The sequence below is a fragment of the Apodemus sylvaticus genome, chromosome 1 (assembly GCF_947179515.1).
Source record: "Apodemus sylvaticus chromosome 1, mApoSyl1.1, whole genome shotgun sequence".
Classification (NCBI taxonomy): domain Eukaryota; kingdom Metazoa; phylum Chordata; class Mammalia; order Rodentia; family Muridae; genus Apodemus; species Apodemus sylvaticus.
Genome location: NC_067472.1, coordinates 121,457,775 through 121,484,639, shown reverse-complemented (window position 1 = coordinate 121,484,639; position 26,865 = coordinate 121,457,775). Strand labels below are relative to the sequence as shown.

The window sequence follows — 26,865 nt, the reverse complement described above, 5'->3', positions numbered from 1 at the left end:
ACTCCTTGCTAAATGTATATGACATCTTGTAATTAGACATATTGATGTCTAGGTGAAATGAAGGAATTCACTTATTAACATATGCCATGATCCTGATTTAATATTGGGGGAGAAGGCATGTCCTCTGTTTTTTCCACAGAATGCTGCAGAAGATATGCTGACTGTGTGCTTGCTGAATGCCCAGACCATGGTTACATAAGAGCTATATTGGGTATATGTTCTTGACTTACCTCAATTGTCAAATGTCCCAGGTTAGATAAATTGCCTAGCTTCAAGCTTTTAGACTTTGTGGGACAGAACATGGAGACTGTTAAGCTAGCTTAGGAAAAATTAATCTAAAGAAGAGTTAAAATGATTCTTCTCCTTATTGTGTTCAGCTGACTCAACCATAGACTGGTCTAGAAATAATTCCAATATTGAAGATTCCAATTTTGAAGATGGCTAACAATCTTCAGCCAGCTGTGTTAATTTAACATATAGTCTCCACTTTTCCTGAGAAGTAACAGCTTATTTCTTGATACACAAGGCTACCTCTCCCACCTCAGAGGCCAAGCTTTGGGTCCTTAAAGTTGTTAATTTACAACTGAATTGGATACTTCTGGGACAAGTTAATCCTATTCCACCTTTAACTCTTGACCTTGTCTGTTAAGCAGACTGGCTGTCTCCACCCAGGCTCACCTGGATGGAGAGATTGCATGTCTGTTAAAGAAGACACTTGCAGACCCCCCTGGCTTCAAAACTTACACAAGTGGATCTCCAAAGAGGGAGCCACATAGAACTCAGATCTATGTGTGTTTGTTTATGAACAAACATGGGTACCAGCAAGACGTGCGAGGCAAAGCACTGCATGGGGAGGTGAATTTCTGCTTCTGAGTCCCCAGGAAGTACACCTAATTGCATAGGGGTTAACGTCGAGAGGCTGTCCTTAAAATAATAAGGGAGCCTATTACCCCTCCTCTGCAAAAGACGTTATACAATATTTAAGAGGAATTACGGTCAATGCTTCCCCTCCTGGTTAAGGCCCGCCTTCTTATGAAGGATATTTATCCACTTGTTTTCTACCTCCTCGTGTTCAAATTAATAAAAAAAGGGAGGACATGTACATAGCCATATTGGGGCAGTCTTGCACTTGGTCAGGGTTTGACTTTGGTCAAGGTTAACTTCTCCCAGAAAGCCAGGATCCTTCTCCACCTAGGGTGGAGCGCTCGTAGTAAAGGTTAAGTTCATTGTTCCTCCAGGTCTAGGAATTCCTGAATTAAACAGGTGACCCACCCAGCTGCCGGAGCAGTCAAGACGAGGACCTCCAAGAGAAGCTAGACAACTTCCACCGGAACTCAGCCTGGAGTCTGGGGGGAAGGGTTTGCCCAAACTGTTAAAAGGTCTGGCGCCATTAAAGTTTACGGCTTTGATCAGTGAACATTGACTTAGCCGCGCTTTCTTTTCACCCCTCTTCCCTATAACCCCAAGATTCTCTCAACAGGTAACCCGGTTTACATGTGGCTGCTGGCAGCAACAAAAATATATCGAATAAAAAAAAATAAAAAATAGAAAAAATAAAAAAAGACATAAGCTGTAGAAGAAAATCCAAAAGCTATTATGCAACTAAGTCAGTATACATTTAAATATATGCAAATCTATTAAAATATGTGCATCATACAAATGAGCTTTCAACACATATCTGGCAATCTTTTGTATTTGATTATTTGATTTTTATATGATTATTAACACAGAAATGCATGGGCTAAAGGGGAGATTATTGGAAACTACAAACTATGTATGTGAGACTGAATGGACCATATTTAATACAAGTTCCTCAAGGCACAAGGATATATTGCACTAAGTTGAAAAGCCAGAAATAGTAAATGACTAGAAGGAAGCATAGTGCTCTGAACACAGCAGATCAGGCTGCAACTCCCAGGGCCTAAGGTAGCAAACATAACATCTTGCAAGACCAAGAGAGTTTACATACATATATGAGGATGAGAAATGGAGACACAATTCCCACATTGTTATTAGTGAATGCAAATTTTAGCTCCTGGAAAATGAAAAATATTTTTTTTTTTAAATGAGAGCTCATACCATGAGAAGTTGACTATACTTCTTTGGAAAATCCATTGTCACAAAATGATTTTGGCAGCAAAAAGTAATATTGAAAGGTTTAAAAATATAAATGACATATAGTTGGATGGATAGTGAATGTAGGAATAAGAATAAAAAAATGGTTTGACTATGATCAAAATGTCTTGTAAAACTAAAGACTATAAAAGTACTAAAATTCAGAATATAAAAGATTTTAACATATGACATACCTGTCCATACAATATAATTCAATAACGATAAAAAACACCTAAAGCATATGAATGACAACAAGCATATATTTTTCAAAATGCATTTTTATAAATTATATTCATAGTAAGCATGATCACTGATTACATGCCTAGCCACCTACAATGAAGTTATATTATGTTTTATAGGATGAACGTTGAGGATTTTTCTTGGCAGACATAATTTGTGCTGTGTAATATTTATGTATATCCACCAGAAAACATCCCATAATGGAAATCACCACAGATGATGAGTAATAAATAATGTTTAAAACTGACTTTAAATGGTAAGTCAAACTGAAAATAATCTGAGACATCTGTGCATTGTACTAATGCATTTTTATGGAAATCACTCTTGAATTTAAAAGACAGTATTTTTATTCAACATCACAACTAAGGTTAACACACTTGAGGACAAATAATACAGTGCATAGTACACTCTGAACACTCTCTGCTTGTCATTTCACATGCCCTTTAATGAACTATAAAATAAAAAATAATTGCTTGCCTTTGATTTCTCATGTAATCAGCTTTTGTTAACAGCTATGAGTAAAATTAATTTAAAATGATGTATTCTTACATTGTCCTGATCTAATATAATTCAATCATAATTATAAATGCAAGAAACATGAATAAGACAGAAAGCAAACATATAAAATTAATATCTGCAAGTGTTGAAGACACATAAAGCTGTTGTTTATTTTTATTAATCTTTTTATTACTGAGACAAATTGGGTTCATTTGGATTCATTGACATAATTCCTTGTAAAACTCATTGGAATAACCTATGTAATCAAAGTCAGCTATTACACTTGATTTCAGAAAACTAGATTGATGAACTAGATTTATGAGAAAATATTTCCAAATGGAATCAAGTCTGAAACCTCATGTCTGTTTACATGAATGTAATCACAAGGGATACAGAGAAGCATAATCATGACAAAAATTATTACCCTATTTTCACCTGGACACAGGATCTCAGATGCAGAGCCCCAGGCCAGAATGTGCTTCAGAATCCTCCAGAGGCAAACAGTGAACTGAAAATTATATTCTGTGAGAAGTACTTGTGTTCTTCTATAGTAACTACAGTAATAAAAAGTGACACCTGGATGTGTTCATGAAAATTTGATATGTGATTTCTGCCTGCCTGATGCTTCATGTTGCATTTTCCTCAGGCACTTATCTTGGTGACATGGAAAAGATGGTCTCTTTGATTGTTTTCTTCTTGGTTTTGAAGCTTTCCTTTCTTTTTTGCCATTTGAGTGACCCGATGTGCTTTTGGAGAATAAAGGACAATGGAAATTATCTAGGAGATAAAGAGGCTGATTGTTTCTTTTCCATTTTTACAAGGGATGGTTATGTGAAGAATGATTACTTCAGTGAGAATCTAGACAAGCAGTAAGTGCATATTTTATTTATACATAAATGCACATAAAGCATTCTACAGATGCTGGATGATAAATAAGATCCTATGTGCCTTCTGGCTGTCCTGCTCTAGGACATGACTAAAATTAATTTTATGTTTTATGGTCATTTATTTATGGTGGTTTTAAGGTGTAGCTTGCTTTTTGTCATTTTTGTATCACCATCCAATTAGATGCTGAATGAATGAATCACACTATTGAATTTATTCTGAGAGAGATTCCCTTAATATGACAATTTGCATCTTAGGGTTTCATGTGATATTCCTGAGAAAAATAATAAAACACTGGTTTAGGTTTATTTCATAAAGCCTAAGAGAATGTGCTTTTTTATAGATTTGCTAATGTTTCTTCCATCTGCCTGGATTTCCAGTGCATGAACATCAAACTTCAATATATAGACTGACTTTCAGTTACATTTATTGAAAAGATACACAGATCTAGGTCAAATAATACATATGTCATAATTCCAAAATTAGTTGAAATCACAGAAATCTCAGAAGAAGTAAGAAATTTCAGTAGAATGCTAGGTTGATATGATAAGGAAAGTGATGATTTATTAGTAAACAATGACTACTTTTAAAATGTAGCTTTGAGAATATGATGCAGTAGTCCCAATAAAGTGATGTAGATGAAAAAAAATTCAGGAGAAGTTGAACAGTTTGAATAAGAAAATCTTCTGAAATAAATGTGTTATTTCACCCATAACCTAGACTCATTGTAGGCAAGAATTGGCTCAGGTGTCAAAGAGAATGTGCTTGTAATTCACTTTTATTCATTTTATGTCCGACATTCTGAAAACTGAATCTCCTTCCAATATACATACTTTCATGTTTTGTTGTATAAAATGAGAAAATTCTAGAGAGGTATTTTAATTCCTCCTTTTATGAGTAATAAAGAAAATAGCAAGATGTTTATTTCCTATCAAGACCCCAGCACTTCCATTTTAACAATGAAAATAAATTATTAATGTAGACCTTGACTCATGAACACATGATGAGCTTCAAAATGTTATTAGGTTGTCATTATTATGTTTTATTTTATTCATTGCATATGTTCATTACATTGGATTGTTGTATCTAAGTTTCTATAAAGCCTTGTATATTACATAACAAACATGTTTCCACAAGAGTGTATTTTTCTTTTCCTATATTGTATCTACATAATTAAAATGGCTGCATGGCTATTAAATGTTATTTTATCAGCAATGTTTTGATATTTCTATCATTATTATTAACACACTATCAAAGTTGATAAAGCAAGTGAATATTTGGAAGTAAAATACTGGATTATTTTTCCACCTATATGATGACTAGTGTGAGGTAGACTTTGATGACTAAGGCTGTTGAGCATTTCTTTAGATGCTTCTGGGCCATTCCAGATTCCTAAGTTGAGAATTTTCTGTTGAGCTCTGTACCCCATTTTTTACATAGTGTATTTGGTTTTCTGGATTCTAATTTAAGGTCTTTTTATATATTGGATATAAGCCCTCTATCAGATGTTCAGTTGGTAATCATCTTTTCCCAATCTGTAGGCTACTGTTTTGTCCTGTTGACAGTATCCTTTGCCTTGCAGATTATTTTCAATTTTATGGGGTTCCTTTTGTCAATTTGATCTTAGAGCATGATCCATTCATGTTCTGGTCAGGAAGTTCTCCCCTGTGCAGATGTATTTGAGGTCCTTTCCCACTTTCTCTTCTATTAGTTTTAGTGTATCTTGTTTTATCTGGAAGTCCCACACATTTTAGTGTTGAAAGTGCTAATATTATTGAAATATGTCATTTTCAAATCTAAATTTCAAATACTTTGATGTCAGTTGTGATAGAAATATTCTAAATTTCTCTATTGCAAAGCAAGTATATTCCCCATGTAGTTTCTGTTTTTGTCTCTATCTTAGAGTTAATTGGTAGAAAAAACTGAAAAGGACATCATTATATGTATTTACTCCCTCTACTTCTTAAGCATTTCTGTAGATTAGATATGAAGAATACCCAATGCCCTTGTACAGTATATTATTGATCTTAAGCTTGACAATGTTTGATATGTTGCTTTCAAGATGAAGATTAAGTTATTGGTTAGAGCATTACTGGTATAGGGATCATGACTTCCCCTATATGTGTTTAACTGTTTCATCAAGCCATGATTTCAACTGATTGGTAATCATGGAAACCAAATATTCTTTCAGTTTAAATCTATATCTGAAAATTTTCCACTTAGAAACTGGCTAATTGGAGCATATTTTTATTAGTAATTTGAGTGTCATACATTGTTTTTTGATTATTTTGACCTTTTCCCTCACTCAATTCTTTATGCAATCTCCCTTGCCTACTCAAGCAATTTTTGTATTTTATTTTCAGCCTTTCAGGACTAATCAATTCTATCCATGTATTTTCAGATGTGAGATTTTATGCAAGGCTCTGGCCACCATAGACACTAAGAAAAAACTTTATGTCCCTTTCTTCTCAGGTAAACCTGAACCTAAGTGTGGGATTTTCTGTTGAATTCCACTTCAGTGATTGTGTTTAGTTTGTCCTCTCCTTGAATTCTTTTAGGGAGTTGATATTTTTCTTTTTTTTACTGCTTTGAGTTTCTGTGTGTACATTGTTTTCAATATCCAGAAGTTAACTATCTCTTATAGTCAACACTCATTTTGATCTCTTAAAAGATTTACATTTTTCCAATGATACCAGATGTATGGAAGGGAATAAAGTTTACACATCCCCTATAGTGCTAATCATTCCTTAGTATCTGGTTCTCCATATTACTTTATTGTTCTTACCAGGGAAATAATGACCTTCATGTGTATGAATAACTTATTTCTTATCCATAAATCTGTTGGTAGTAGTAAAAATCAATTCATTTTCCATAAAAAAATGATACATGGTAGCATCAATAGTTATCAAAATATGCATGCTTTTTTAAAATTACTTTTAATGTCTTTTTCTTTTAAATTACAAAGATATGCTTTCTTTTTCTCATGTCATCTATCATTTTCTTCTTTTTTAAAAAATACTTTTTATAATTTTTAACCTTCAGTCCTTATCCTCCTCATGGTCTCCCCTAAGATGACTCCTCATCCAATTTATCCTCCCTCTTCTCCAAGAGGATGTCCCCAACCCCTATCCCACCACACCCTGACAGACTTTCCCAATCTCTGGGCCTCAGGTCTTTCCAAGGTTAGGTGCAGCTTCTCTCACTTAGGTCAGACCACGCAATCCTGTGCTGAATATATATCAGGGGTTTTGGAACTGATAGTGTGTGCTGCCTCCTTCTTGGTTCAGTGTCTGAGAAATCTCAGGTGTCTATCTAGGTTAGTTGAGACTGCTGATCCTTCTATGGGTTTGCCCTCATTCTTAGCTTCTTCCAGCCATTCTTTAATTTATCTACAGTGGGCTCAGACTTCAGTCCATTGGTTGGGTATAAGTATCTGCATTTGTCCCAGTCAGCTCTTTGTTGGGCCACTTGAAAAGCAGCAATGCTAGGCTCCTATCTGTAACCACACCATAGTATTTATAATAGTAGTAGGCCTTGAAACTCATAAGTTGGATCCCAAGTAATGCTGGTCACTGGACCTCTTTTCCCTAAGATTTTTTCTTCATTTCTGTCCCAGCACTTCTTTTAGACAGTAACAATATTAGTTCAGAGTTTTTGACTGTGGTATAGCAACCCCAACCCTGCACTTGATTCCCTGTCTTTCTCCTGGAGTATAAAATTAAAACTTTTATAGGATTAATAAGAGTTAGACCTGCTCCATATGATAATTATTATTTGATTCACATCTACAGAGTTATTTACAATTTCTCAGACAATAATTCAAATGGCATTCTTTGAATAATGGAGAAATAATTTACTGTTTTTCTTCTACAAGTATTATTAATTGTGTTAATTTATTTTTTAAAAGAACATTATCTGTTTAAGAATAGCAGAGAATGTATTGTCATCATATTTAATCCCTTCCAATAATTCTTCCAGGTTCCTCCACACTGATTTGTGCAATCTTAAAAAAAAAACCATCAAGTCTAATTTGCATTGTAAATATGCTTTACATTTATTGCCTGCCATTATATGAGGTTTAATTAGCAAGGGGATACAATTTCAAAGATTACTGATTCTCCCTCATTCAGTATTTGTTCTCTCTCAACATCTATCAAACATCCATATTAGTTCATATTTTAATCATATTCTATGTACATGTAGCTATGGACTGTATTATTTTTCATGCATGTATATAGTGGCTATTTAAGAAATAATAAATTCTAATGATGGAACAGAGCCTTCAGTCTGAAAATTCAGAATGTCCTTTCACTTTCATTCTTAGAAGGCATTGTGGTGAATTAAACAGGAGATCATCATCAGATAAACTCCAGGCTTTCTACAGCTTAAAGAGAATTCTCACAACTGATAAGTAGACACGTGCCAAGCAGATGAGAACAAAACCAAAAATATTATAAAAATATAAAGCACTAAATATTTTATATAGAAACCACTGAATAAAATGATTGTATAATATACATGTTAATATAAATTGAAATCTATGATAAAAAATTAATCATTAAATTTCATTAAAGCTAATTTGATTTAAATGGTCCTTTATTCAATTTAGGCTTTCTTGATATATCATTTATGATCTATTTGTTTAAGTGTGAATGCATCTATATACTTATATAGATGTATAAGTTCAACACCTAATACCTAGAATATTTTATTAGGAATCTTGAATGTTGTTTCCTTTAACTCTTATCTTTTTATAACCTCATCCCTACCCTATTCCCAAATCTACTTTCTGTTCTATACCTGTACATTTGCATTTTAATATAAATGAGAATGTATGCTTCATACATTTTTTTTACTAAGCATACTATTTACCAAGGCTAACTAAATTGCCAGCATAAATCAAATTTGTATTCCCGTCATTATTTAAATAAAATGTATTTTTTAGTACAATCTACTCAATTTGTGACTTTTGCTCCCTCAACTTAAGTAAGATCATTTCAAAATTACCTCCAATATGGGCCCACATCTTTGTATTCACTCATTAAAATTTATCATATAAAGAATAGTATTAAAATAGAATAAAAAGAATTGTCAGAATATAAAAAAATTTGAACAAACAGAAAAGGAGCCCCTGCAAATATAAAGACATAAACAACATAGTTATATTCAAAGAGAAAAATAGACACGCACATCTTTACATCAAGTAGTCCATTAAAAGAAAAGCTTGGAAGCTATAAAATAAACACAGAAAACTATAAACTTAAAAAGTAAATTTCTTGACAAATATGATAAGGCAAAGAATTTCCAATATGTCACTGAGTTTATCTTCTGTTTTTCATCCAAATGAAAATGTATCACAGGTGAGTTTTTGTATCTCAAGTGTGGATAGAAGACATAGAATTGGGGTTTCTTCACTGTTATAGACATGGATGCATTTCTATTCTTCTCCCTGAAGCCATATATTTAGTCCAGTACAATTATTGAAGACAGCTTTTATTTTTTAAATTTTAGTGTAGTTTTTTGGATGTTGTTATAAAAAATATTTGTGCATCCAAAGGGGTGTGTTTATTTCTAGGTCTCCAGTTGCATTCTCTTGATCAACACCCACCCCCATTTTGGCCAATTTTATTAATAGAGGTATTAAGTACAAAGTGAGGTCAGAAATGGTGACAGTGCTATTAGTTATTTCATTACTTAGGGTTTTCTTTAGCTCTTCTTTTTAAAATACCAAATTGCAGTTGGTAAAGAAACATTTAAAATTACTTGACATATCTGGATAAATCTGAACTAAATAGAAACCACGGCAAGTTATGTGATACCTAAGGATACACATGAAGTTAGAGGATCTCAGTTGTAACAGGGAAATATTATAGTTATAACCAATCTTATATCACTCAATTTTGTACAACCTCAAATAGAAAATGAAAAGAGATGATCGGTGTGGTATGAAAAAAAGTGTAAGAATTACATTACCTATGAATTCATTAAACTTTTGCAATTATTGAAAAAAGCAAATATGGCTACCTATCCTTTATATATTCATGAAGGGTCATGACAATTTTATTCATGATTCTGTAAAGAAGTATATCATTCTAGATAATTCTCATTTATTCTCCACAAATGTTAGGTATTAGAATTATGTATGAAAGCGTTGGAAGATTCAAAGTTGGCTCAGAAATATTTTTTCTTCATGTAGGACACATGTTCAAAAATGTTTCACCATGTTCAAAAAAATAAGAAACGTAGAAAAAATGTCACAATCCTATTAATATAGAATTTATATTTAAAAAGTTTATTAAAAATCAAAAGAAAAATGAACATGGTGTCTAATTTCAAAACACAGTTAAAGAAGTCAAAAGAAGTTAACAGCAAACTGTACATGCTTAATACATCTATGTATAGTAAATACAAAAGTTCAAATGATGTAATATACTTCAATTCACCTAATTTGATAAAACAACTTTAAAACATAAATTATTTTGCAGGTCTCACATCCTAATACATATACATAGTAAGTAACTGGATAGCCTAAACAATGGGTCACAAAACTGGACAGCCTAATCAATGGGTCACAAAATCCAAGAATTCTATGCTTAAAACACATTAAACTTTATTTAAGATTACCATAATTAAAACCCATATCCGCTTATCAATGAGTGCATACCATGTGTTTTCTTTTCTGATTGCTTCACCTCACTCAGGATGACATTCTTCAGTTCAACAAATTTTCCTAAGAATTGCATGAATTCATTGTTTTTAATAACTGAGTCATATTCCATAATGTAAATATACCATATATTCTTTATCCATTCCTCTGTTGAAGGCTATCTGGGTTCTTTCCAGTTTCTGGCTATTATAAATAGTGCTGCACTCACTGATAAGTGGATATTAGCCCAGAAGCTTGGAATACCCAGGAAACAATTCACAAATCAAATGATGTTCAAGAAGAAGGAATGAGAGGCCTTGGTCCTAGAAAGTCTCAGTGCAACAGTGTAGGGGAATACCAGGATAGGGAAGTGGGAAGTGGTTGATTGGGGAACACGGGGAGAAAAGAGGGCTTACGGTACTTTCTGGGAGGGGGGATCCTGGAAAGGGAAAATCATTTGAAATGTAAATAAAAATATATTAAATAAAAAAGTAAATAGAAAAAGAACACATATCCACCATAATTGGTGTGCTCTGTTTTCAGTGTGACACCTAAGACCATCCTCTTGATTTCCTCTGTTTATTTTGCCATTGAAGAAATAAATAGGAACATTCATATTTTACCCAACATTTCCCTACAAGTTAAGATTGAATGTAACTTAATACAGGATCATGTGAAAGGAGGTTTGTTTTTGAAAAGAAAGGAAATTGTTCCTAATTACTACTGTAAAAAGCAGAGAAGATATCTAATTGTACTTACTGGACCTCTATGGATGACATCTTACAAATTTGGACCAGTCCTCTACTTCTCTAGAACGCCAGAGGTAAGTCATTAAGGGTTACATTTGAAATTACATTACAAATGAAATACTATCTTACAGCAGTCTGATTTTCTGAATACCAAAACTGACTAAAAGGCAGGGAATTCATTTACATCTATTCTGATCAATCAAGCACAAAATTTAGATATTTTCTTTGACAAACACAAAACTTTATTGCAAACTAGTGGGAAAGACATGATAATGTGAAATGTTTTGGCAGAAGACTTAGTCTATCTGTTCTTGTATAGCAATTCACAAGAAGTTGGATATGATTTTAATAATTAAATGAAGAATCCATACCTTATCACACTTCTAGCATATGCTCTAGCACACATAGAACTTAGAATGAGCACTATGCATCTCATCTTCTTCATACTGATGCTTATGGTCAATATCTTTCAGATTTACTGTGGTTATTTTCATTTCCTAAGTGATCAGGAACAGTTTCCTCATCTCTACCAGATGACTTCCAAGGACACATCTCTGTCACTAGCCATGGTGTCCCTAATAGTTCACTTCGGATGGACCTGGGTAGGAGTGATCATTACAGATGATGACCATGGAATTGAATTCCTTTCTGAATTGAGAACAGGAATGGAAAGAAGCAGTGTCTGCTTAGCATTTGTCACTATCATCTCATACGAGAACTTTTCATATGTTAACATGATTGATAAATATTATCACCAAATCATAATGTCATCAGCAAAAGTTGTGATTGTCTATGGGGATAAAGAATCTCCTGTACAAATTAACTTCATAATATGGAAATTTAAAAACATTCATAGACTCTGGGTCAGTGTTTCACAATTGGATATGATCACAATGATAGGAGATTTCATGCTTAACTCCTTGCATGGGACTCTTATTTTTTCACATCAGCAGTCTGAGATGTCTGGTTTTAAACAATTTATGCAGACAGTGTACCCTTCTAACTACAGTAATGACATGTCTTTCGCTAAACTGTGGTGGACTTATTTTAAGTGTTCTTTGCCACCTCCTAATTGTAAAAAATTGAAAAAATGCCCAACCAAAATTCTATTTACATGGTTTTTTGTGCCACCCCTTGGAATGTCTATGAGTGAAACATGTTACAACTTATACAATTCTGTGTATGCTGTGGCTCACTCACTCCATGAGATGGTTTTTCAACATGCAGACACATACTCAGAGAATGATGGAAAGGTACTGGAATATAACTCCTGGAAGGTAATGACTCTTAGATTAAATGGCATATATATCATAGGGATGGCATTCATAAAGGCAATCTTTAGTGCAAAATCTATGTAAAGAAGTAAAATTTATCCTAAATATATGTCTTTCTGTTCTCTACCATTGCATAAGAGGCAAATCATGTTACTATCATAATTAATGATACAACTAGCATTGGAACCCAAGTCAACATTTCATTATTTTTCTCATGATATGTCATGCAATATTTCAGTCATATATGTATCTCATGACTTTATTATTTGAAACTTTTCTCATGAAATTAGTAAATGAAATTAAGAAAACAACATGTCTTTCATTTGATCAAAATTTTTAATTAATGCAATGAGTAAATCTGAAATAATTTTACCATCTTTTGCCATATTTTGAACTATTGTGTATTTAGCATTCTTAATGAGCAAATAACACTGTTGTCAGTAAAAAATGGATAATCTATTACTATTTTCAAATAAGAAAATTCATGGGTATATATGTTACCACACCAAATACTGTGAGAATACAGTATTTGTAAAGCATAAGGAAACTACTTTACATGTATAAAAACGAATTTTATTTTTTCAGTACTGGATAAATCTAGTAATCCAGTATATATGTAATGTATAATAGATATGAATGATTTTCCAAGCTTTATAATTTCTGTAGTAATGTGTCTGCATAGCTGAAAGTAAAATGACAAATATGTTTTAGGTGTTCTCTTTTCTGAAGAACATAAAATTTGTAAATCCTCCTGGTGACATGGTAAACATGGATCAGAATAGAAAACTGGATGCAGAGTATGACATTTTCTACATCATTGATATTTTAAAACAATATGGACTAAAAATGAAAATAGGAAGGTTTTCTGGTCACTTTCCAAATGGACAGCAACTCTTTATGTCTAATGAAATGATTGAGTGGGCTACAGATATCAAGGAGGTAATTTGGTTTTAATTTTTCTGCTTTACATGAAGAAAAATTATCTACACTCATGTCTGCTTTTGTTGTAGCATAAAAATTTTAATGTTTCCTCATTTATTGAATTCCACTATCCTAGATTCATTCATTCTCTCTCTCTCTCTCTCTTTCTCTCTCTCTCTCTCTCTCTCTCTATCTCTCTCTCTCCCTCCCTCTCTCTCCATCTCACCATATGTTCCCAAAATTTTTATCTATAAAAAGCAAAACAAGCCAATTTTGCTTTAGATTATGATATGTGTGACTAAAAGGTTTTTCAGTGGCTTTCTTTTGCAAATCACTGCAACTTTTACCACATACGTCAAACTGTTTTTTCTATTATGTATCTTATTTTCTTCAGATGCTACCCTCTGTATGCAGTATTCCTTGCAGAGCAGGACTCAGAAAATACTTTAAGGAAGGAATGGCTGTCTGCTGTTTTGATTGTTACCCCTGCCCAGAAAACGAAATTTCCAACATGACAGGTAAGGGTATATTTTCTCAAAGCAGTGATATATTGCTTATATCTCCCATATGCACCGAGTTCTTGAAAGTCATTATGGAAAGCAAATGATAAATAAAAGTTCAAATATTAACATCACTAACACTGTGATTTGAAATACTGCCTTTTTTGGACTTCAGTTTTTTTTCTCATAATTCTAGAACGAATGATAACTATTTCTTCAGAGTAGTAAATATTAATGCATTTTTATAACTGTGTACTTCAAATTTATTAAAGACATTGATGCTATGCATTTTTATTTTTCAGAATTCCATGAGTTTTACAACAGTCACTAGATGTTACTTGATGTTGTATCATGTTTTAGAAGTATGTGTTTTTGAATTTTTCTATGGTGGAGCAACAGTATATTTAAAATTTGTATTTTTCAATTTTCCTCTTGTCCACAGATGAGTTTCGAGACCAATAAATGGAACTATGAATAAAAGCTTTTGTTTTAAGATTAATATATTGTTTCCACAGAGATATTATACTTAGTTACCAGTATTTACATTTAGATTAGTAAAAGATTTGAAAATAATTTTTCCAAATAGGAGTGCAATAAGAAGATGAAATATAAAATTACTTGCAGTTGCAGGGCTTAGAACTAACCAAGCAAATAACTGAAAGTTTAAGAAGCAGGCCAGTGTATAAATGATTGTAAATGGTATACATGTGAGGATTATGAAGAGGAAGTACAAATTGAAAAAAAATTACACTAAAATATTAACCAAATTTCATGATACAACTCAGACTCTACCATAAAAAATGAAACTGCTTAATTAGAATGATAATAAAAATAAATTAATAAAACTTATTAATTAAAATGATATTGTAGCACATGTTTCAAAATCAAATAATCGGTTGATTTTATTGACTTTAGCATTGGTCGAATATAGCACACCAAAATGAATTTTATTAAATTTGCCTTGCTCCTATATATTTTTCTTTTTTATTGTAAATCTCTCATACAGAGCATCCAGGTACTCTAAACTTCTAGTTTCTCTACTCTTCTTGGCTTCCTCCCACATCCCTCTCTCAAAGAACCATTCTCCCTGTTTTATGTCTAGAAAAGTATGGGCCTCCAAAACAAGATAATCTAACAGGACCAAAGGAGATACAATACATCAAGACAAGAGTAATCATACCAAGGATAGAAATGGCAACCCAATAAGTAGAAATGAATCTCAAGGGCCTCCAAACAGTCAGAGATATACCTAGTCCCATTGTTATGAGTCCCACAGGAACTCAAGCTAAGAGTAGCTCAAGCAGACCTACTCATGCTTCTTGCTAGATCCTTTGTTTTTTCTGACACACATGTAAGAGTTCTGCGTAATGAAATGGTAGAATATTTGCCCGCATGAGCGTGTGTGCATGTGCCTGTGTGTGTGTGTGTGTGTGTGTGTGTGTGTTTGCTGATCTGAATTCCATCTGTATTTTTTTACTTTTCCCTAAGGTATTTTCTGAAGGGGAGGACATGATGAAGATTTCTAATTTTGTCTCTCTCTGAATGCCTGCATATTGGTCTATATACCTGCTCCTAACTGCTGCTTAACAAATATTCTCTACTGGTTCCAGGATAGAGAACAGAACTGAACTGATCTAATTACATAAATATGTATGTATGCATATGTGTGTGTGTGTGTGTATGTGTGTAGTTATATTGCTTTATAACTGTTTTCTGAACTGTTATAGATACTGATATGCTGCTATATATATTGTTATATATTGGTATTAATATATTGTTTATATGTCTATATAAATAATGTAACATTATCAATTAGGAATCATTACTTATTTTTTTTATTTTTATTAAACTAATAAAATATATTTAAAATATATTTTTAATTATTCAAATATATTTTAATACTTAAATGCCTCTTAAAAGTACATATCTTCTGATGCTAAAATTAATAAGTACTCAACCAGATTTTAAAATCAATTTGGAACTTTAAACATGAAAGAATTAAAAAAAATGTATCTTATGATGATCTCTATTAAAGGAATTTGTGACAAGTTCCTAATTAGATTGAATGTGTTCCATCTCCAAGGGAGAATACTCAATGTAAATGAGGCTTCACAGAACTAATGGAATACTGTTTCTATTTTGTGAAATAGTTTGAATAGTATTGGTATTAGGTCTTCTTTGAAGGTCTGATAGAGTTCTGCACTAAAAGATGGTTTATTTGATGCTGATTTAACTTTGGTATTTGGTATCTGTCTAGAAAACTGTCCATTTCATTCAGATTTTCCAGATTTGTATCCTATGTTCACCAAAAATTTGATGATTTTTTTTTGATTTTCCTGTTTCTGTTGTCATATCTCCCTTTTCATTTCATATTTCGTTATTTTAGATACTGTCTCTGTGCCCAATGGTTAGTCTGGCTAAGGGTTTATCAATCTTGTTGATTTTCTCAAAGACCAGCTCCAGGGCTTGATTAATTTTTTGTATAGTTCTTTTTTTTTCTACTTGGTTGATTTCAGCCCTGAGTTTGATAATGCTCTGCCATCTACTTAGCTCTTGGGTGTATTTGCTTCTTTTTGTTCTAGAGCTTTCAGACATGCCCTTAAGGTGATAGTTTATGCACTCTCTAGTTTCTTTTGGAGGCACTAAGAGCTGATTTTTCCACCAAGCATTGCATTCATTGTATCTCACAAGTTAATGTATGTTGTGCCTTCCTTTTTATTAAATTGTAAAAAGTCTTTAATTTCTTTATTTCACCCTTGACAAAGTTATTATTGAGTCAGGAGTTGTTCAGTTTTCATGTATATGTAGGCAATCTCTGGTTTAAGTTGCAATTGAAAATGAGCCTTAATCCATGGTGATCTGATAGGATGCATGGAATAATTTCGATTTTCTCCTATCTGTTGAGGCCTGTTTTGTGACTGATTATATGGTGAATTTTGGAGAAGGTACCATGAGGTGCTAAGAAAAAGATATATATATATATATTTAGGATGAAGTGTTCTATACAAATCCATTTGGTCCTTAACTTCTGTTAGTTTCACTGATTATTTAGTTTTGTTTCCATAATCTGTCCACTGATGGGGGTAGGGTATTGAAGTCTCCCACTATTACTTTCTAAATCACAATGTGTGGTTTGAGCTTTAGTAAAGTTCCTTTTATGAATGTGGGTGCCCTTGCCTTTGGAGCATAGAAGTTCAGAATCAAGAATTCTTCTTAGTAGATTTTTCTTTGATGATTATGAAGTGTACTTCCTTATCCAATTTGATAACTTTTGGTTGAAAGTTGCTTTTATTCAATATTAGAATGGCTACTCGAGCTTGTTTCCTGGGACCATTTGCTTGGAAATTGTTTTTCTGCCCGTTACTCTGACATAGCATCTACCTTTGACACCAAGATGCATTTCTTGTACTCATCCTGTTTATATATCCAGTCTGTTTTTTAATTGGGAAACTGAATTAATTGATGTCAACAGAGATTAAGGAATAGTGATTGTTGGTTCTTATTATTTTGATGTTAGTTTTACTTTTTTTTTTTGACTATCTTCTTTTGGGTTTGTTGAAAGACTTTTTTGTTCTTTCTAGGTTATAGTTTTCCTCATTGTGTTTGAGATTTTCCATCTATTATCCTTTGTAGGGTTGGATTTGCAGAAGGATAATGTGTAAATTTGTTTTTGTCAAGGAATATCTCATTTTTCCCACCTATTGTATTTGAGGATTTTGCTGGGTATAGTAGCTAGAGCTGGCATTTTTGCTCTCTTAGGGTCTATATAACATGTGCTCAGGATCTTCTAGCTTTCAAAGTTTCTGATGGGATGTCTGGAGCAATTCTGATGGGTCTGACTCTATATGTTAGTTGACATATTTCCCTTATTGTTTTTAATATTCTTGCATTGTTTTGTTCATTTGTTGTTTTGACTACTATGTGACAGGAGAAATTTCTTTTCTGGTCCCATCTATTTAGAGTTCTATAGGCCTCTTATATGTTTGTAGTTATATTTTTCTTTAGGTTAGGGAACTTTTTATGTAATTTTGTTGAAGATATTTACTGCCCCTTTAAGTTGGGACTCTTCACTCTCTTCATTATCTATTAACTTTAGGTTTGATCTTCTCATTTTATCCTGGATTTCCTGCAGGTATTAGGTTAGGAACATTTTGCATTTCAAAATTTCTTTGACTGTTTTGTTAATGTTTTCTATGCTACCTTCTGCACCTCAGATTCTCTCTTCCCTCTCTTGTATTCTGTTGGTGGTGCTTGTGTCTATAACTCTTGGTTTTTTCCCTAGGTGTTCTATCTCCTGGGTTGTCTCTCTCTGTGATTTCCTTTCTTGTTTCTTTTTCACTTTTAGATCCTAGATGGTTTCTGTTAATTCCTTCACCTGTTGGTTGTGCTTTTTCTGTAATTGTTTAAGGGATTATTGTATTTCCTCTTTAAGGGCTTCAAGCAGTTTACCTTTGTTCTCCTGTATTTCTTTAACTGATTTGTTTATATCTGTCTTAAAGTCCTCTATGATCATAATGAGATGAGACTTTAAATCAGAGTTTTGCTTTTCTGGTGTGTTGAGGTATCCAGGGTTCACTGTAGTGGAAGAATTGGGTTCTGAACCAAGTAGCCTTGGTTTCTCTTGCTTATGTTCTTGCTCTTTCCCTTCACAATCTGGTTATATCTGGTATTAGCTGACCTTGCTGTCTATGACTGTGGCTTGTTCCTCCTGTAAGCCTGTGTGTCAGAACTCCTGGGAGACCAGTTTGCTCTGGGAGGAATTTCATGAATTCATTGTTTCTAAAGCTGAATAGTACTCCATTGTGTAGATATACCACATTTTTTTGCATCCACTCTTCTGTTGAGGGATACCTGGGTTCTTTCCAGTTTCTGGCTATTATAAATAGGGCTGCTATGAGCATAGTGGAGCATATATCCTTATTACATGCTGGGGAATCCTCTGGGTATATGCCCTTGAGTAGTATAGCAGGATCCTCTGGAAGTGAGGTGCCCAGTTTTCTGAGGAACCTCCAGACTGATTTCCAGAGTGGTTGTACCAATTTGCAACCCCACCAGCACTGGAGGAATGTTTCTCTTTCTCCACATCCTCACCAATACCTCCTGTCTTCTAAATTTTTAATCTTAGCCATTCTGACTGGTGTAAGGTGAAATCTCAGGGTTGTTTTGATTTGCATTTCCCTAATGACAAATGAAGTTGAGCATTTTTTAAGATCAAGTTTTGATATAAACATTTACCACTCTGAGGTTGTGTTGAATTCTGTGATCTCAAACTCTCCAGTCTTGGACTCACTGTCTACTGCCATCTACTGGGAAAGAGCATCAGCCATTCCTTAACTTTTTTTTTTTAATATTTTTATTTTCTATGTTCTTTGTTTACATTCCAAATGATTTCCCCTTTCCCAGATCCCCCCTCCCCATATGTCCCATTAACCTTCTTCTCTCCACCCATTCTCTAATCACCTCCCTCCTTTTTCTCTGTCCTTATATTCCTCTCCAACACTAGATCAACCCTTTCTGGGATCAGTACTCTCTCCATACTTCTTCATGGGAGTCATTTGTTATGTGATTTGTGCCTTAGGTATTCAGAGCTTCTAGGCTAATTAATATCCACTTATCAGTGGTTGCATTCCATGTGTATTCCTTATTGATTGGGTTACCTCACTTAGGATGATATTTTCCAGTTCCAACCATTTGCCTAAAAATTTCATTAATTGATTGTTTTTAATTGCTGAGCAGTATTCCATTGTGTAAATATACCACATTTTCTGTATCCATTCCTCCATTGAGGGACATCTGGGTTCTTTCCAGCTACTGGCTATTATAAATAGGGCTGCTATGAACATAGTGGAGCATGTGTTCTTATTGCATGCTGGGGAGTCCCCTGGGTATATGCCCGTGGGTGGTATAGCAGAGTCCTCAGGAAGTGTCATGCCCAGTTTTCTGAGGAACTGCCAGGCTGATTTCCAGAGTGGTTGTACCATCTTATAATCCTACCAGCATTGGAGAAGTATTCCTCTTTCTCCACATACTCACCAACACCTGCTGTCTCCTGAGTTTTTAACCTTAGCCATTCTGACTGGTATTAGGTGACATCTCAGGGTTGTTTTGATTCACATTTTCCTAATGACTAATGATGTTGAACATCCAAAGTTCTTCATGTGAAAATTCTTTGTTTATCTCTGTATGCCATTTTTTTTAATACGGTTATTTGGTTTTCTGTGGTCTAACTTCTTGAATTCTTTGTATATATTGGATATTATCCCTCTGTCAGATGTAGGGTTGGTGAAGATTGTTTTCTGGGATCTACCTTCTTGAGTTCTTTGTATATATTGGATATTAGCCCTATGTCAGCTGTAGGGTTGGCGAAGATCCTTTCCCAATTTGCTGGTTGCTGTTTTGTCCTTTTGACAGTGTGGTTTGCCTTACAGAAACATTGTAATTTTATGAGGTCCCATTTGTCAATTCTTGATCTTAGAGCATAAGCTATTGGTATTCTGTTCAGGAACTTTCCCCCTGTGCCCATGTCCTCAAGGATCATCCCCAGTTTGTTTTCTATTAGTTTCAGTGTGTCTGGTTTTATGTGGAGATCCTTGATCCACATGGAGTTGAACTTAGTATGAGGAGATAAGAATGGATCAGTTCACATTCTTCTGCATGCTGACCTCCAATTGAACCAGCACCATTTGCTGAAAAGGCAATCTTTTTTCCACTGGATGTTTTCAGCTCCTTTGTCGAAGATGAAGTTACCATGGGTGTGGTGGCTTCATTTCTCACTCTTCAATCCTATTCCATTGATCCACTTGTTTTATCTCTGATTTTATTAAGATCTCTTTAAGATCTATCCACTTAATGTGGTGATGTCTCTGCCTCTGTGTATTTTGATTTTATTTTGTGTGTACACCTTGTTCCTCATTACTCCAAGAATATAATCATGAATGTGTATTGGATTTTGGTGAAAAGTTTTCAGTATATAATGAATTAATCTCTATAACTTTTTTCAGCTTTTTATACTGTGGATTATGTTGATGGAGTTTTTTAATATGCAACATCTCTGACTTTAATGACACTTTATCATGGTAGATGATATTTTTAATTTGTTATTTTGATTCTCTAAAAACAAAACTCACAACAGTTTTTGAGCTGCGACTTTTATCATAAATGACCATAACAGAACTTGGCCTAAAATTCTCTTCATTTGCCAAGTAATTCTGTAGTTTAATTACCCTGGTTACTATGACCTAATAAAAATAATTTGGCAGTGGTAGTGTTTCATTTTTACTTTTCTTTTTTTTTCTTTTATTGGATATATATTTACATTTCAAATGCTATCCCCTTTCCAGATCTGTCCTCTGGAACCACCTAACCCATACCCCCTCTTCTTGCCTCTATGAGGGTGCTTCCCAACCCCCAAACCACTCCTGCCTTGCTGCCCTCAAATTCCCCCATACTAGTGTGTTGAACCCTCTCAGGCCCAAGGCCTGCTCCTCCCACTTATGCCCAGCAAGGCCATTCTCTGTGACATATGTGGCGAGAGCCATGGTTTTCTCCATGAGTACTCTGGTGGTGGTCTAGCCAGAAGAAGCTCCAAGAGTTATGGCCAAGTAATACTGTTGCTCCCCTTAAAGAGCTGTAAGCCCCTCATCTCCTTCATTCCCTTTTCCAACTTGACGATCAGGGAAACAACACTCAGTCCAATGGTTGGCTGGTATCTCCTGCCTTTATATTTGCCAGGCTCTGGTAGAGCCTCTCAGGAGACAGCCATATCAAGCTCCTGTGAGCAAGCAATTTCTGATATCCTGAATAGCGTCCAGGTTTTTTGACTGTATATGGGATGTATCCCTACATGATATGGTCTTTGGATGGCCTTTCCTCTTGTCTTTACTCTACAATTTGCCTCCACAATTCCTCCTGTGAATATTTTGTTCTCCCTTCTACAAAATACTGAAGCATCCATACTTTGGTCTTTCTACTTCTCGAGCTTCCCATGGTCTATGAATTGTATCATGGGTATTCTGAGCTTTTAGGCTAATATCTACTTATCAATGAGTAACTACCATTTTTTTCTTTTATGAATTAGTTACTTCACTCAGGGAAATACTTTCATGTTCCACTCCTTTGTCTGAGAATTTCATGATGTCATTGTTTTTAATAGCTGACTAGTACTACATTTCATAAATGTACCACATTTTTTGTATCCATTCTTTTGTTGAGGGACATCTGGGTTGTTTTTTGCTTCTGGCTATTATACATAATGCTTCTATGAACATAGTGGAGCATGTGTCCTTATTACATGTTGGTGAGTCTTCTTGGTATTTGCCAAAGAGTGTTATAGTTGGGTCTTCAAGTAGCACTATGTTCAATTTTCTGAGGAACCATTAGACTGATATCCAGATAGTAGTATCAGTTTGCAATCCCAGAAATGACAGAATGTTCCTCTTTATTCCCATTCTGGCTAGTATATGATGCCACCTGAGGTTTTGATCTTAGTCATTCTGACTGATGTGATGTGGAATCTCAGAGTTGTTTTGATTTGCATGTTTCTGATGACATAAAATATTGAACATTTCTTTATGTGATTCTCAGCCATTTCAAGTTTCATCAGTTTGGAATTTTCTGTTTAGCTCTGTTTTCCATTTTTCAATAGAGCTATTTGTTTCTCTGAAGTGAAAGTTTTGAATTCTTTGTATATATTGGCTATTAGCCCTCTATTGGATATAGGATTGGTAGAGATCTTATCCCAATATGTTGGTTTGTGTTTTGTTCTATTAAGAGTGTTTTTTTTTTCTTTACAGAAGCTTTGAAATTTTATGAGGTCCCATTTGTTGATTCTTGATCTTAGCATATAAGTCATTGGTGTTCTGTATAGGAAATTTTCCCCTGTGACAGTATTTCTTTTGTTTCAATATTGTGGAATACATCAAAGAGAATTGGTACTTACTTTACATTAAATATCTGGTAGATTTCTGTGCTAAAACCATCTGGACCCGAGATTTACATTGTTGGGAAACATTTACTGACCACTTCTATTACCTTAGGGATTATATAAATATTTAAATTCTTTGCTAGCCTCCATTTAACTTTCGTAACATGTATCTACATAAATGATCATCAATTACATATAGATTATACAATTTGAGTAGTATAGTCTTTTGAAGTAAGACTCAGTGATTTGTTGACATGCTTCAATGTCTACTCAACAGCATGGATGAAATGAAGTTAGTGTTGGATAGTAATTTATGGTTTAATTATGAAATTGATTCTAACACCAGAAAGTGGAGGCCACTGTCCAGGTCTTATGCTAGTTAATATTTATTAAATGTATAAAGGCTGTGTGTTTGTGTTTTTCCCCCCTGGAATTCTGTACAATGTTGAAAATACAACATTTTTTTAACACTTGATTATTTTATTGTTTTGCTTCCCCTTCAGCTCCCCTGCCACCAATCCTCAATCCATTCCTTTTCCCCATGCCTCCTATATCATGCTCCCCTCCACCAGGGCCTCAAACTGGCCTGTGTATGCTGCTGGTTGGTGGCTCAGTCTCTGGCAGTTCCTTGGAATATGGGATAATTTACCCTGTTGGTCTTCCTACAGGGTCACACTCCTGTTCAGCTACTTCAGTCCTTCTCCTAATTCAAATATAAGAGTTCCTGACTTCAGACCAACAGTTGTGTGAATTTGTCTGCCTTTGGTTCTGTCAGCTGCTGATGGGTCCTCTCAGAGGACAGCCATGAGAGGTTAAAATCTCTAAGTACATTGAAGCATCAGTAATACTGTCAGGCCTTGGTGCCCCCCTCTACCCTGAAATGAATCCTAAGTTGGGATGGTCATTGGACTGTCTTTCCTTCAGTCTCTTCTCAATTATTGTCCTTTCAGTTCTTATAGACAAGAACAATTCTATGTCACAAATTTTGACCTTGGATTAGTAATTATGTTCCTTTATTTGAAACCCTGAGTATCTACTCAATGTGGTCTCTTTGAATTACCTCTCCCCACTGTTGGGCATCTTTGCTAAAGTTACCACCTATGAGTCCTGGGAGCAGCTAACATTTCAGGTCTCTAGTACTTTCTATAGGGTTCTCCACCTTCCACCCTCCCAGATTTTAATTTTCTGCTCATTCTATCGGCCATGTGTGCTTCTCTCCTGCACCCCCCATATCTAATCTAGATTATTTACTTTCCCCTTGTAAATGGAATTGAAATATCCTTACTTGGTCCTTTCTGTTTGTTGAACTTCTTAAAGTCTGTAGATTGTTTCCTAAGTAGTCTTTAATTTTGTGTAATATCCACTTATCATTGAGTACATAACAGGCACATTCTTTTGGGTCTGAGTTACCTCACTCAGGATATTTTCTGGTTCCATTCATTTGTCTGCAAATTCATGATATCCTCTTTTTTTATTAGATGAATAGTATTCCTTTGTGTAAATTAACCACATTTTCTATATCCATTCTTTGAGTGACATCTGGGTTGTTTCCAGCTTCTGGCTCTTACAAAAAAGGTTGCTATGAACATTGAAGAGTACATGTCCATGCAGTATAGGTGTGGCACATTTTGTATCTATGTGCAAGAGTGGTTTAGTTTGATCTTCAAATAGAATTATTTCGAATTTTCTGAGGAACCATCAGATTGATTTCCAGAGCGGTTGCACCAGTTTGCAATCCCACCAGAAATCGAGGAGTATTCCTCTTTTTCCTCATTCTTGCCAGCATTTGCTGTCATTTGAGTTTTTGATTTTTAACCATTATGATTAATGTGAGATAGAGTCTCAGGATCATTTTGATTTGCATTTCCCTGATGACTAAGGACATTGAACATTTCTGTCAGTGTGTCTAAACCATTCAAGATTACTGTGTTGGGAAATGTTTGCTCTGCTCTGTACCCCATTTTTAAAATTTGGTTATTTGGTTCTTTGGAGTTTAGCTTCTTGCGTTCTTTATATATTTTAGATATTAACCCTCTGTCAAAAGTAGGGTTAATATGATTTTTTGCCAATCAGTAGGTTTTCAGTTTTTCCTATTGATGGTCTCTTTTGCCTTACAGAATCTTTTCAATTTCATGATGTCCCATTTATCAATTCTTGATGTTAGATTCTGAGCTATTTATGTACTGTTCATGAAATTTTCCCCTGTGCAAATGAAATTAAGGTTATTTTCCACTTTCCATTCTATTAACTTCAGTGTTTCTGGTATTAGGTTGAGATACTTGATCCACTTGGACTTCAGCTATGTGTCAGACGATAAATTTACATGTATTTTAATTCTCCTGTATAGAAACCACCAATTAGACCAGTAGCACTTACTGAAGAGTCTTTCTTCTTTTCCACTGTATTTTTAGGTTTCTTTGTCACATATCAAGTATTTTTAGGTATATGGGTTTATGATGTATCTGTAGAACTTAACGACAAAACTCCAAGATTTTATTGAATATGATTTTCTCTAATGATTTCTCTTTCAATGTATGGTAAAGACTATAATTATTTGTATGTGTAAGAACAAATGTGTAGAAAAGAGTTTGGGATTATAATGTTTTGGTAAAATGTTGGCTGATGGAGTGGTAGAGTATATATGTCAAAATATGTGCTTGAGACCATATGTACAACCACACCATTTGCTTAAACATTTCCTTCTAAGTTCTTCTTTTGAATAGTATACACAATTATAAATGAAAATTTTATGGTTCTATTAGTGATCAATTCTAGGCATAGTATTGTTGGACTAATAAAATTGGAAATTAAGATCATATCTTATAATGCTTCCATATTTAAGTTTGTATCTAACACAAGTTATAAGCTTAATTAGGTTTAGGTTATCATGTGATTATTCTAGAAAAATTAAATCTGATAATACTTCCCTTCCTACACTAGACATGGATCAATGTGTAAAGTGTCCAGAGGATGAGTATGCCAACACAGATCAAACTATCTGCCTCAAGAAAGTTGTGACCTTTCTAGATTATGAAGACCCCTTGGGGATGGCTCTGGCTGGAGTGGCTCTGTGCTTCTCTCTTCTCACAGTTGTTGTACTCTGTGTATTCTTGAAACACCGAGACACTCCCATAGTCAAGGCCAATAATGAAACTCTCAGCTATGTCCTACTCATTTCCCTAATATTTTGTTTTATCTGTTCCTTGCTCTATATTGGTCATCAGAGTATGGCCAGATGCATCCTGCAGCAGACCATATTTGCCATTGTTTTCACTGTGGCTGCCTCTACTGTCTTAGCCAAGACAATTACTGTAGTACTAGCATTTAAGATCACTGTTCCAGGAAGAAGACTGAGGTGGCTGCTGCTTTCAGGGGCACCTAATTACATCATTCCCATATGCACCCTGATCCAAATGATTCTCTGTGGAATCTGGCTGGGAACTTCTCCTCCATTTGTTGATGCTGATCTACACGTGGAACATGGACACATCATCATTTTTTGCAACAAAGGTTCAGTAATTGCCTACTTCTGTGTCCTGGGATATATGGGCTCTCTTGCTGTAGCAAGTTTTATTGTAGCTTTCCTGGCCAGGAATCTGCCTGACACATTCAATGAAGCCAAGCTCCTGACATTCAGCATGCTCGTGTTCTGTAGTGTTTGGATCACCTTCCTCCCTGTCTACCACAGCACTAAGGGCAAGGCTATGGTTGCTGTGGAAGTCTTCTGTATCTTAGCCTCAGGTGCAGGGATATTTCTTTGCATATTTTTGCCTAAGTGCTACATTATTTTGTTGCGACCACAGATAAATACTTTTAATGGGCTTAGAAAAATACATGCAAAAACTATAAATATTAATTGAGTGCAATTTTTTCTTTAGTACACTAACTGTATCTCTATTATCACCACACTGCTTACTATGTATTGTATCTCTATGTGGGTTTCTCCCATTAAAACATGTAGAAAACAAACCGGATAATAAAGGTCTAAGATATGATTTGGATCATTTCTATTGGATCATACTGCATAATCAGGTTTTTATCATTGAATATTCTTATATCTTAAAATTGTTACTTTTGCATACAAATTATTTCATTTGATACCTATTGTCCAGTG

General features: G+C 34.4%; 1 protein-coding gene across 1 annotated transcript; it reads left to right on the top strand.

Moving 5' to 3' along the window:
* Positions 1-3,516: 3,516 nt before the first annotated feature.
* On the top strand, positions 3,517-26,611 carry LOC127681512 (vomeronasal type-2 receptor 116-like). The gene is made up of 6 exons (XM_052177852.1): positions 3,517-3,722; positions 10,928-11,207; positions 11,607-12,410; positions 13,119-13,346; positions 13,723-13,846; positions 25,692-26,611. Exons 1-6 carry the CDS (start codon positions 3,517-3,519, stop codon positions 26,609-26,611), a joined length of 2,562 nt encoding a protein of 853 aa, XP_052033812.1.
* The last annotated feature ends 254 nt before the right edge of the window (positions 26,612-26,865 follow it).